We start from the raw sequence: 14299 nt of genomic DNA on the forward strand, positions 1-14299 counted from the left end.
GGTTGCCTAACAGGACGATCACCGTCGTTAGGGAACGGTTGCCTCATGGGATGACCGAGGGTCAGGGAGTTCCGTCCTCACGCCCCCGCAGGAGCCAACAACCGGACCCACCTTTCTGTACAGGACAACAGTCGGTCCCACTACGTAGGGGTTGACCTAGGCCAACCACCCTAGGGGGCTAGTGGTTGGGCGCGTATCCGATCCCAAGGAACCCTGAGCCGTTAGATCACTGCTTTGCGGCAGGGATAGCAGAGAATTTAACGGTCGTGGAAGAACCAAGTACTATCCATGCATGACGTTGCATGGCTCCAACCCTAACTCCTTCACGAGTATATAAGGAGGGTATCCCCTCCTTGTCAAGGTAACATATTCTTCAACCCTTCATCATAAACTCATCACCTTCCATTACTGACTTAGGCATCGGAGTCCCTTGCATGAGCCCCTCCCGGAAACGTCCAGTTTGAAGGCTCACCACCTCCCCCCTCCAAGCTCAACCGTGAGATAACATGATTTCCCATAAAATTGATAGGGTAACATTCCAATAGAAGTTTTAAATGCGCCCTCAAAGGTCCATAAGATATCATCTGATTTCCTAGAACAATCCTTGGTAGAAGAACCTACCACATTCTCCAAGTTTCTTTTCAACTCTGTAATGGAAATCTCAACTTGGTCATTAGTTTTTAGGTGTCAAGGAGACGACCATTAGTCTTTAGGTGTTAAGGAGACTCTATGCTCCACACTATATTTTTTTTAAATGACTCAAATTATATTGCAAAAATGAGTCTCCCATAACCACAAGGTTGGCCAAGTAGAGCATGATAGAGTTTTGTAATTAACACATTACAAGTTCGAACCCCTACTTGTCCATTTGAGATGAAAGTCTCTCATCACTATCATAAATATATGTTGATGAGTATATACAATTGGTACACATTTTAACGGTAGTACCACCACTAATGTGACTGTGTATGTCAATTGAGTCTATTTACGATGGTGTCTTCCGTGAGTCACTTTAGAAGTGAACTACCATGATGCACTCCAATAATTTCATTGAAATGACAAAAATGCCATTAGTTCCTCATTTTTTCCATCCTTGTCCCTCCTTTCCCAATCTGTAGCAGAGAGAGCCACACCCACCTTTCCTCCTCCCTTCTCAATCATTCTTGCTCCTCCTCTCCTTACTCTTCAACCAACCCCTCATTTCTTCTTCACTTTAATAATGTCCAAATAAAGAATCCTCTACTGACCAAAACCCTTACTCAGAAACATCATGACCACCAGAAACCCCATATCCCAGCCTTCAACCACAATGTCCCTTCTCAAAACCACTACAAAACCCACCCACAATCCATAATCAGAAGGAACGGAGTTGAAAAGGAACAAAGCTACTAACCAGGAGCCGTCGCACCACCGCCGTGCCGGAAACTTCCGACCCCTCCACGGACTCCTCCACTGTAATTTCCAACTCCTTCATGGTGAGCTGCCTCCCCGTCCCGATCTCCTCACCTTACCCACAACCCGTCCTCCCTCACCACGAACTCCTCCCCATTGCCGAGATCTCTTTATTGAATTTCTGGGTTTTTTCTTTCACTTTATGGGTTTATTGTATTCTTTTGCTGGGTTTCACCACAATCCATGACACCCTTCATGTATTGCTATTGCTACATGAACTCATCCTTCATTTCCTTTCTTTCATTCATAGGTTTTGGATTAATTTTCGTTTTCTGGAAACGCTAAAGGCGTTTTCGTATACAAGATCTCCGCTGGAAACGGAGGGACAGAGGAGCCAAATTTCCACTGTTTCTTCGATCAAAGCAACCTATGGAGGCTATGGTGAAAGGAGAGAGTGGGTCAAGGATATATTGGTTATTACACTTGTTTTTAAAATTAAATCTAGATCACATAATATTTAACCATTAAATCTAACGGTTGAGAATAAACTGCACCACGGTAGTTCAGTTTTTAACTGACCCACCGAAGCCAAAACCTCTATTTACTAATAGTCTATCATAACGTAGCTCAATAAAAGCATCCACTTATATTCTCTGATAAACTTTCTCCTTATCCATAATTTTATTTCTTGTTACGTTGCTGATTGCTCTTCTCTTCTTTTATGAATCCCTTTTTCCCTGACAACTTGAATCTTTTTTCTCTGACAAGTTTCTTTTTATAAATCAAAGCTGTTAAGCTGATGATATGCCTCTTTTGCATCAAAATCGATTTGTCGTGGGTTTGCATTTTCACCTCAATAGATTGACACGTGGCCCATTCATGTAAGAATTGATGATTTTATTTCATAACAAAAAGTGAATTTGGCGGCTTGTTTTATTGAATTTAGTTGTCAGCCCATATGCATGTCACCTTCCATTCCTGCGAAGAGTGCAAAGCATGTATGCATGATCTTTGATTTGGCCATTGATCTTCCATCATTCAATTATCAACTTTCAATCTTTCTTCGCCCACAAAATTCGGCATATCAATTGCAATAAGAGTGAAAATGCAAGAAATGTCATTCATAAATATTATATTGGTTACTTATTCAAGTAAAGCCTTGTGACATCAATAAACATGCAAACCATATGTTGAAATTGGAATTTTTCTTATCCAAGTAAAGCCTTGTGACATCAATTTATTACATTGGTTACTTATTCAAGTAATTGAAGCCTTTTGTTCATATTGGAAATTTTCTTACACCTTTTGGTTTTCCGCCTCAACAACCTTATAAGTCTCAAACCTCATCACACTTCGCCCTAACCCTCACCTCTCAAACCGCCATCGCTACCCCTACCACCCACGGTTCAACCCTTGTATTTGAATACATTGTCTAGCTATGAATTGGTTTGGCAAAGTGAACCAAATGACATATTCATGCATCTTTGGACATCAACAACAACGAGTTTCAAATGATTTGGCTATAGACGTACTCTCATGCTATATGAAAAAGGGATCGCACACAGTATATGGAAATGGACGAATTTGTTGCACACAAAGAATAATGAAACTGGTTAGCGGCGTGTTGTTGATTTATTGGCAAAAATTGTATCACTTGGCAGATGACAAACCAATGATGACATGTCCATGAAAGGAAACAATGTTAAAATAAAAAACTCTCATATTTTAATGTCAACTATCTATGGATTGTATGCAAAAGCAGGAAACACCATACAATTATTATATGTAGGAATATGACTATGCATTCTTTTGTCTTACAAACTCATTCTTTTGAAAGTGTGAGATTTATATCGTCAAAATGTTGTAAGTATGTTGTTGATTATTAATTTTGGCATTGATGAATTAATATTACTTGTAAAACAAAAAAAATCAAATAGCTATATCACATAATAAGAAACTAATAAATTGAAAAACTTGTCGAAGCATTGGTTTAAACGTACTAGGATAGAGCCCGTTTGCCCGTGCGATGCACGGGTAAATTTTTACCGAATCAATTGTTAACTATAATCATTGAGTATTGATATATATATATATATATATATATATATATATATATATATATATATATATATATATATATAGAGAATGATACAATGATATATTTACTACAACATACAATTTTAATTAGTGAAACACTTATATATTATTATTATCTTTCATTTATGTCTCACTGATAGAATGCCTACACCAGCATCAACTTTCTCACAATTTCATTTACTAATAAACTTCAAATTGTCTCCAGCAAATTCAGTGCACTTTCAAGACTGATCTGGGTCCCAGTGCAGTGGATATACAGTATCAAATACAACCATTGCTAACATGTGTCGTACTTCTTGCAGCTAAGGACTCAAAATCAGTTTTTCTACCTTGCTTTGACAAAAATTTCCTACCAACCCTTGCTCTTAAACAATCAAAAATACTGACAGCTTTTAGGTACATTCCTAAAGGGATGAAAACCATATCTGAATGAGGAGCTTGAGGATAGTCAGCCATAGCTTGAGATACCATATGCCTAGTTGTCATCTGTAACAGTGACTCTTTAACAGACTCCGCAAGATCCAAAATCTCATCTGCCAAAGCCTCTGCATCCAGATCTGAAGTATCTAATAATTTATAATTCAAGAAATCTGTCATCATGCGGTTTGTTGATCCTCCTAGATATGTCTACTGCTTCCAACAAATTTCCACCACTATGAACTGCAAGTCTAAATGCAGCAACAACCAAGGGATTCCTTGGTTGATCACTCAATGTTTTGTGTAATGCAAGGATACCAACCCATAAGCTGATGTGACATGGTCTTTGGTGCCAAAAGTTTATCCAAATTGGAGAACAAAGACAAAAGCAAATTGGTTCTTTTGTCCCGCCTCCGAAATCGATGGTGAACAAAATAAACAGCCTGAAAGGGGAGCATTGAGAAAAGAGTAAATAAAGTTATTGTGTAAGAGAGAAAACAAAACTTGAATGGTGCAAATCTGCCCAATCCCTTTGCTTGTTAATGTTAAGGAAACTCTGTTTGTAAATATTACATTTCTTTAAAACATCCAATTGGAACAGCATACAGTCCAAATGCAACAAAAGTCACCTTATAGAGCTAGAATTAATCAATCAGTTCCTGGAAGAGATAAGACTGCATGTGCCGAAATAGCTTCACGAATTCTTTGAGTTCACAATTCTGCATAGATGATTAACTTAGTTTTTAAGTCTCTCCAACTAAATGAATGCTTTTGAAGAAACAACCTCAATAAAAGTGGTAAACAGATTATAGTAAGAGCAGATTACATAAGTAGGACTTACTTTTCAAAATTTATATAGGTAACAAACAGAAAATTCTGAAATCACTGCATTACTTATCTAGCTTATATAGTTTGACTTAGACATTATTTGCTATTCACTCAAACCATTCTTTTCAATCCTTGGGGTTGTAGGCAAAAGGGAAAATTGATCTCTAACGGGGTTAGTTATAGGATTAAAAGGCCTAAGCTTTCTCTGCAAACTTCTATTTGATTACCCCATTGACTTCTTATCTTATATTTGTAAAGTATTAGATCTTAGCTTGCACAACAATACAATGACATCAAATTCCAAATCCATTTTATTCAAGTCAATTTCATGAAAAATAATTCTATAACTATTATAGTAGTGCATCAAACAGAAACTTAGCTATTGATAAATCCCAAAATTAGGCGAACAATACAAAAGTTTTTCTTAAAGCTAGAAAGAATACTTTAGGCAGCAGTTTGATCTGCTTCTTGTGATGGATAAAACAAAAGAGCACATAATGATCAAACCAAGCAAATGGATGTCCAAGAAATTCTATCATGAGAGAGAGAGAGAGAGCAAACCCAAAAATCAGAAAATAGAAAGTTCACAGAAATCTCCCAAGGCAGCTAACTTTTGATAACCCCTGCATAACCATAGAATTAGACCACATACTTACACAGGTATCACATACTGACAAAGGTAGACTATCCACTTGATAAAAATATACTACTTAACAACAACAGCTACTGCGGCTTAGACTCACCTCATATTGTTGGGTCATATGTGAATCATAGCCCTCTTTTGGCCCACGCTAAAGTGCAAGATTTGGTCCCTATTGAACCCAATGGTGACAAAACTCAATATAAACTTTTTGTCCTTTGCTATTGCAATCCTTTTAAGAAAGGATGTTTTTGTAATCATCCATCAAGAAATACTTGGATGTATCCCTCGGACTGCTCTGGTAATGCTGCGTTGTCAAAAGTAGCAGTCACAGAAAGATTAAAAAGTTGTATGGAAAAAGAAACTAAGAAAGCAGAGACAGAATGATCTACTGAAATGCTTCTCCTTACAGTTATTATTCAATGTTTAACACCAAAAGACTAAAAGTTATCAGTATATATTTTAAGGGGTCAAACTCAAGCCTAATCCTAAAACTCACTGTTGAAGAAAAAACATGGCAAGAGAAAGAAAAAAAAGACATAGGGCAAAAGAACAAAACGATTTTCTTTTTTTTCTTTTAAGTTGTGAAATGTCACTATATAAGGGGTTTTATTCGTATGAATAAAGATTTACTCGGCTAAAACAATTTACCAAAATAGAGATATTAGAATTAGAACAAAGATTAACAGCAGCCTTGAAGGTGTGCATCCCGCTTTTACCATATGTTCTTCTACTGAATAGAAGCAGTAAGCATATAAAGTGAAGCTACAGAATCTACAGTAAATCCAATTCAACACCACAAATTAATAACTCTCCTATTGAAAAGTAAATTCTTCATGCTCATCAAAGGAATAACATGATCACTATGAACAGTTATTAAATGCATGATTCATAACAAAACAAAACAAAAGTAATCTCGTCATGTTTCATGCACTCTTGTATACAATTGAAAGTATACAAACTATATACTTGGTTTATAAATGTCATATGAAAGTACATGTCTTGTATACAAATTTATCCACAATACACATATTTTATACCAAATACTTGAACTTATCCACACACTACACATGCAACACCAAACACACAATCTCTAACTTATCAGCTAATTGCCAAGGAACTCACTAATCATGAACAAAATTTCCAAGTTCATTAGTTTACAGACAGAACACAAAAAGGTACAACAATTTCTAATGGAACATTATTGGCCTAAGTTCCTTTCTTATATTTGGAAAACATTCATTATCTGTTGATTTTGAATTTGTTCCAGCTCAAATAGGAATTTAAAATGCAGCAGCAAACTATAATGAAAACAATTTAATATTGGTTTGATTACCATCATGTTAGGCGGCAGTCACCATTGTATTGGGATAAGAAAAATGTCCAAGGGGTTCTGTCTCTTGCCTAATTCATGTTCTAACTTTTTGCTCATTCCCTCTAAATGTCCAAAGCTCCTAGCCTAATGCATAATCTTGCTCCTGCATAACATAGGCTTCTTACTCCACCAACTACTGCTGAAAACTTTATTAAATGCATATGGTTCCCTCACTTTGGAGGTCCTAAAAAAGAAGAATGAAACATTGTAAGCAAACCTTTAGAAATCAACAATCAATAATCAGTAACAATAATAAACAATTTGCCGCTAATACAAAGATTCAAGCAACCTCAGCATCAAGGAGAACCATCTGGATACCAAATGGATTCATTGGTTCTCCAACAGTACAAAGCTCCCACACCTCAAGAACCCTGACTTTCACTCTCCACAGATCGCTTCCAGGTATAAGGCTCTTGATCGAATTAAAACCACCATTCATATCAGAGGTTAGAATGAGGATTGTGTGAACTGTGGTGGAGTGAATTGTGGTGCAGCAAGGGTTGTGTGAGCATTTATAGGCAAATGGATATGAGAAAAAATTCAAAGGAGAAGAAGTTGTGTACAACAATCGACCTATAACCCTAGAACTAAAAACCTAATCTCAACTTCAAATCAGAATGGAAATGACATCTAATAAAAAAGGTCAGATAAAAAATTCAAATAAAGGACGAAATTAGGAACAAACGTATGAGATGTGCTAAGCTACAGTGGGTTCGAGCTCTGTTACGAAGCTTACCCACGCAATGGTTGACGGGAGATGTGATAGCCAGCGCCGGAGAAGCCACGGGAAGAAGCAGAAAATTGTGAAAAATACATCTTTTGAACAGAGTGACGTCGATCACAGCTAGAGCAGGGGAAATACGTGATGTTGCTACAGTCGCAATAGAGAGAAATCGGGGAAAAGGGGCGAAAATTGAAGATGAAGGGAGGTGGAAGAGAAGTGAGGTCGTACTTTCCCCATGGAATCCGGAGAGGAGGGAGGCGGCACTGCAACCTCACGTGGGCGAAATGAGAGATCTGATTTGGGATTTTTCAATCAACGGACCAGATTAAAAGTTGAAGATCTGAATTATGAAGTGGCAGACAGATTTCAATTAAAAAATAAAACAAAATTTGAAAAGGTAACAAAAAGAAGGACAGATGGCGTAATGTGATTGGTTGTTTTTGTAGGAATAGTGAAATCCAAACTCATGAATAAGAAGTAGTAGATGACAACAGGAAAAACACTTCTCAAAATGGTTCAAATGCATTTGTAGAATATTAGTTTCATTATTACTGGCTGCGGATATATATATTGGTACAAAAAAAAAAATGCATTTACAAGGAACACAAACCTTGACATGAAAGGACAATGAAGAGTCAACAATCTTATGCAAGTTTAGGGTCAATTGAATAAATTAGCATTAGCTACAATTCTGACATTAATCGTTAGCTTCAAGTCATTTAATAACAATCCCACAATGCTGCTAAGTCGACCTTAAATTAGCTACCGCGTTAATACTTTTTGGTAAACAGATTTATTTCGCACTTTTCTTATAGGTTATAAGTTCTTTCAATTCGTTTTCAATATATAACAAGTTTATAGTTACTAATCATAAACAAAAGAGAAAAAGGTATATATTGATGATCAAGATCATCCCACATAGAGTTATGGTGTGGGGATTTTGTCTTGTCTTGTCTTGCACCACCGAAATATGAATGCAATCATGAGCCTACACGTGTACCGCAGAGTAACCGGGATAGCCGCATCCTGAGCTAAAAACAACCCCGGCAGTTACTAGCGTCGTAAAACATCGACCACTCCATTAACTACTAAAGATCTGAATCTGATGAATGTAATGGTTTCTGAGTAATCTGACCATGAGACACGTACCCTCTCTATCTCTGCTAAGGAATTGGTGGTGTGCTGTCGTGTTTGGCAGCATGACGAGTCTTGTCTGAGTGCATCCATTCATTTCATTCATATGCATTCTCCTCCACGTTTACCAGACAAAAGCATGTAAAGATATATGTCAGTTGGATCATGAATTTGATGATCATGTTTGCTTTAGTTTGAGAATATATCAAAGCCACTGCCTTGGTGCCACGTGCATAGGGTTGCTTTCTAATATTTTTGGTTCCAATCATTGACATTCTGTTTATTATTGTTTTTTAATCCAATTTTAAAAAACATAAACTAACATTATTATTGACCCTAAACGTCCGGGGTCCCAAACTAAAAGGGTAAAGTCTAAGCTTAGGTCATGCATTAGCATTAGAGTGAAGATGATTTTTCCCATGTTGCCTCCCTAGTTCTTTTATAGGTTTGTCTCGTGGGTTACTAGGGATTTCGACATACTTATAAAAAAAACACTAGGGATTTCAACATCATTATGTGTTTTACTATATGTTAAATGCAGAAATAATTCCCTTAATTCCCTCGTGGGGTTACGGATGACTATCCATTATTGTGAGTTATTTATCCTTTAACCTTGGGTTCTTAACAGTTGCGATGCGATCGATCATGTCATCATCTCCCGATGACTCGGAATGGACACAAACCCTACAAGTCTTTAAGTGTGTGCGCTTGATAGTCTTAAGAAGTGTTCTTCATATTAATCGAGCCATTAGATCACTCCGGATGTGATCGCTTCAAATCCTTAAGTGTGTGCGCTTAATGGCCTTTAAGACTAGACAATCATCACGTTGACTCTCAGCTGATTCATCATAACTAATCCTAAATTAATTTATTTGAACTAGAAAAAAATAGCGTTACTCAACTTTTAACTTTGATATCTAATTGTCAAGATTTACTTCTTTCATCTCTCATAATATCTCTTATAATAAGAAGTTCTCTCACCTAATATGTCAAAAACTTTTTACGCACAAGGAGCACATGTGGATTCCTAAATAACACTTATGTGTTTGTAGGGGGAAAGAGAGACAAGAGAAGATGAATAGAGAAAAAGAGGTAAGAAAACGACTAGATTTTATTACTCATTTCGTATGATAGAAAGAGAGGAGAGAAAATTATTTTCGTGTTTAAAAATAATTTTGTCAAAATAAAAAACTCTTATGGTCATTAAAGACACATTTTTGGCAGAGTCAAATCAGCAATAAATGCGTAAAACATAAAGAAAAAATATGTGTGCCTTTTTATCTCCGATTTGAGGAAACCGCAAAAGCAAGAATTATCTCGTCTAATAGTCAGTTGAGAAAAGCATAGCCGACAGTCCCACACAACCAATAATATGAACATTGGCTAAGTGTGGCCATCACTCACAATGACTTCACTAAAGCTATGTGCTTCAACTATATTTCGAATCAAACCATATAAATACAAGTTTGATGGTACAATTATATAAGCTTCATTCATTTTGCTCATTATATATTCTTTTAAAGATTTTGAGTTTTTCTCTAATAAAAAACCTTACTAGAGTGTCGACGTGTTTTTTGCTAGTATGTCCCTCACCGTACTTCACTATGGATATATTTTTACATTAGCATGCACTCCGTTTACATCTACCACACTTGGATTATAGAGGTAAATAGATATCTATTTCTGAAAGAACAACATGCATATAATTTTTCCACTATATAATTGATAATTTTTATTGAGAAAACAGAGCTAATGGCATAAAATAAAGGGAGAATATTAAAGAATAATATAGACAGATATTTTGGGGTTGATAGGTTAACCTACTTGTTTGTCCTCTCATTGACTTACCTCACTTCTTATTTCCTCGATCTGTTAATTCAGTTTGCTTAAACCATACATACTTTTTTTATATACGAATTTTCCTATATTTGTGTGTCTGAAGAAAAGTTCCCACAAAAAAGTAAAAGCCAAAAGCAAACTATCTTCATATAATTTGTAGGACACCATGATGAACAGAAGTGCATGCTAAAGTGACCAAATAATTGTACACGAGAACTAGAAATAGGCAAGCAGTTTTGAACTCCCTAAGAACAAAGCCAATCTATTAACCATATGATATGAATGCTACTGTTCTATCTTTTTTATTTTGGTTTTGGTATTTTGGGATTCATTTTAATGTTTGACTGAACGAACATCTTGGGGGGCACATATGGTCATGTGACTCATGCCCCCCTATTTGGTGTACTCTGTTGGCCATGCGGCAAAATATCAATAGCTTACAGAAACACCAAAGGATAATTATCGAGTCTAGCTTAAGCAGATGCCTTAATTTTGAGTTTATGTGAATGTAGTTGCGTTAAATACTTGATATCAATAGCTTTGATGTTAGTCATACTCATACGTACCCGACTCAAAACTCGAACATGATTGACTCAGTGAAAGATAGTGTGATTTAAAGTAAACCATAATTTAGTGTGCTAGCTAGCTCTCACAATGTTTCATCCATACATAATATTTGAATTTGAAATTTTGCTTAAAATGAGTCAAATATATACCACTAGATGTATTTTACATATTAATGTGAGAATAGTTTATATATTTTAGGTGAAACTGCAATTTTACATAGACTAAAAAACCTGATGATTTTAGATTGTATTTTAAGCACACTCAGGATGGAGATAAGTTAGAAGTTACCAAACCTCATGATTTTAGATATTTGGCCGGTTGGCTTTTTGATTCATAATTTTTAATGCTTTTAAAAGAGAGAGTTTTGTGAGACAAAAAAATGGTATACGTACATGAATGTGGTGGTCCTGGAGGACAATCATACAAGTTATCCAATGTGTATATATATGGAAGCTAGCAAGCTTTGTTGAAGCACAAATTGTCCTCCTACTCATACCGCACAAAAGGCAAAGCTTTCCCCCAACACTTAGCTACCAAATACCACAACCTCCAAAATGATTTCAATTTCTGAACGTGAGATGGTTTTAATCTTTGGTCTCCTAGGTATTAATTTGATTTGTATTCCAACCATTTCATAGAATCATTTTCTAACCTTTATGTCATGCAATGATGCAAATATCTTATAGCATGTTTGGATCAGATTCTCTCGCCCAAGAATCAATTATGTCACTCAAAAGATACTCACAAGCTTCTTCTCATAATTGATTTTGACTATAAAACTAATAGTAAATGAGTTTCCAAACAGGCACCTTAAACATGTTTTGATTTTGAGGAGAGTGTGGGAATTAATTTTGAGGAAATTTAAGCTTCTGAGTGCCAGAATTGATTTTGAGAAAACATAAACTAATCCCTGATCCAAACATGATATAGTTACTCTTTTTGTGTGTAATTCCAATGGGTCTAGCAAAATGTCTAGTCATCTTTGTTTTGTAACTTCTTATAATCTCAAAGTTTTCATTACAGCATGAGTGTGATGCATGTAACAATAGTATAGCTTTCAATTTTGCCTATTACCTTATCTATTTTTTAATCTATTCTTATCTTGGTCCTTCACAGCTTCACTGATGTTCTCTGTTTTGTTCTTGTCTATAGGTAACATTGTGTCCTTCATGGTGTTCTTAGCACCCTTGTAAGTCCCTTTTACTAGCAAAATAATATTTTAGTATGAATATCACTCACACAATGAAACACTATATATAAAAAAATTATATGTCTCTTGCAGGCCAACCTTCTATACAATTTACAAGAAAAAATCATCTGAAGGGTTCCAGTCAATCCCATATGTGGTTGCACTTCTAAGTGCAATGTTGCTGCTATATTATGGTTTCCTCAAGACCAATGCACTCTTGATTATCACCATCAACTGTATTGGATGTGCTATAGAAGTTTCATACCTAATGATGTACATTATATATGCTCCCAAGAAGCAGAAGGTGAACACAGATGAAACTACTTGTCTCTTGACCTAAAATTATACTATAATGATGTTAAAATAACATTACAAATTTCTTCAAGAGTCTTCTAAAGCAACTATACCTTGGCAAGCTTATTATCAGTAATGATACTTAGATGTCCATAAATTATTTTCCTATTATTATTGACGCGTGGAAATTAATGTTTTTTCATGAATTGCAGATATCCACCTTGTTATTGATACTAATGGCAGACATAGGAGGTCTTGGCTTGACCATGATAATCACCATGTTTGTTGTGAAGAGTGCTGAGCGTGTTCATGCTGTTGGATTGATTTGCGCCATTTTTAACATTGCGGTCTTTGCTGCTCCCTTAAGCATCATGGTACTTTCTGCTTTCTCCATTCATCTTATATAGTTTGACATGCAAATTTGCATGTTGATTATCACGATTAATTAGCATCTTGTTCTTCTTATGCATATAATAACAACATTTGAAAATTTTCCACATGAATTGCAGAGAAAAGTCATCAAAACCAGAAGTGTAGAGTACATGCCATTTTCCTTGTCCTTGTTTCTTACCCTCTGCGCCACCATGTGGTTTTTCTATGGGCTCTTTGACAAGGATAACTACATCATGGTGAGGAATAACACACACACATATGGATCTGCAATCCGTTTAATAACTTTATTATAGAATCTGAATCTAATAAATTCAACTGTTGAATTATATGATATCAACATAATGATCTTGCACATCAAATTTTAGTTAAATCAGATATTCTTATGCATCTAATCTTATAGTTCATATTTGCTTATATTTTAGAAAGTATAATGTCCATTAAATTAAAGTTTTCTGACAAAATATCAAATGACTTTAATTTGTTTTGAAATTTTGTACACTTGTCTAGTGAATTAAAACTTTCTATTAACCAGATAAGTTCATATATATTCTATAAAAAGTTATTAAGAAGAGTAAATTTGACAAGAGTTACTCCTGGAGTTCTTCATCTTGTTAGTTTTCTCTTGTATGCTTGAAAGTAAAACTGATGAATTTCTTGTTCTTTGCAATCATCAGATGCCAAATGTGCTAGGATTTTTGTTTGGCATCTCCCAGATGATCTTATACATCATATACAAGAATGCTAAGAAGAAAGTAGAAGTTGAGGCTACAGAGCAACAAGAATGGGGGAATACAGAGAAACCTGCACAGCATAGCAATGATGGGAATAATAAACTTGTTCTCCCTTCAGTGGTGGAAATGAAAGAGAACATAGTTTGATATTGCTAAGGACTGTATATATAGGGTCTAGGATAAATATGCTTAGTATTGATGAAATAATGTCTCTTATCTAATTACTCTGCTGTACTAGGGACTATTGCCACTTTATAATTGGCATGCAATGCCCATGTAGTAGACTAATTATTATAGTTCTAGTTAAAGTAACTATGAGTTTATATGGTGTGTTTGAAATTGAAGTTCCAACAAGAAGGTCAAATTATGCATGTTGAAAGCAACACTAAAGATTCCAGGTGTTTCTTTGGATAAATAGAAGATGGAGAAACTCGAACATATCATAAATATTATAAAGTAATTTATACGCTCTTACATTACGCATACATATTTTAGTAATATATTAAATCGGAAGTCAAGATATGAAGAAGGCTAGAAGCTAAAAAAAAACCTCAAGCGAGGACAAATACAAGACAGAAGCTTCGGAAAAGACATGGGAAAAAACTCCCTACACCCTAAAGGAGCAACAATAAGAACAGGAAGCCCCAAAGACCACTCATGAGATTCACCCGCAAGACAA

The 14299-nt window shown here is 35.5% G+C and overlaps 1 protein-coding gene and 1 long non-coding RNA gene across 5 annotated transcripts; one reads left to right on the forward strand and one right to left on the reverse strand.

The window, feature by feature from the left end:
- Positions 1 to 3641: 3641 nt before the first annotated feature.
- On the reverse strand, positions 3642 to 7790 carry LOC130728955 (uncharacterized). 4 transcript variants are annotated; one of them, XR_009015838.1, is made up of 6 exons: positions 7486 to 7786; positions 6711 to 6933; positions 5478 to 5681; positions 5296 to 5357; positions 4536 to 4625; positions 3642 to 4349 (listed from the first exon to the last, which is right to left on the reverse strand). It is a non-coding gene; the product is annotated as an uncharacterized LOC130728955 (long non-coding RNA). The 4 variants fall into 4 exon arrangements; XR_009015840.1 differs by adding an exon at positions 7039 to 7161 and having other exon boundaries at positions 4536 to 5681; positions 7486 to 7790; XR_009015839.1 differs by having other exon boundaries at positions 4536 to 5357; positions 7486 to 7789.
- A 3691-nt stretch (positions 7791 to 11481) lies between these two features.
- On the forward strand, positions 11482 to 14030 carry LOC130728957 (bidirectional sugar transporter SWEET9-like). The gene is made up of 6 exons (XM_057580545.1): positions 11482 to 11616; positions 12166 to 12202; positions 12296 to 12506; positions 12709 to 12870; positions 13006 to 13125; positions 13564 to 14030. Exons 1-6 carry the CDS (start codon positions 11568 to 11570, stop codon positions 13765 to 13767), a joined length of 783 nt encoding a protein of 260 aa, XP_057436528.1. The 5' UTR covers positions 11482 to 11567; the 3' UTR covers positions 13768 to 14030.
- Positions 14031 to 14299: the final 269 nt, after the last annotated feature.

Source organism: Lotus japonicus, chromosome 1 (genome assembly GCF_012489685.1).
Source record: "Lotus japonicus ecotype B-129 chromosome 1, LjGifu_v1.2".
In the NCBI taxonomy this organism is placed as follows: domain Eukaryota; kingdom Viridiplantae; phylum Streptophyta; class Magnoliopsida; order Fabales; family Fabaceae; genus Lotus; species Lotus japonicus.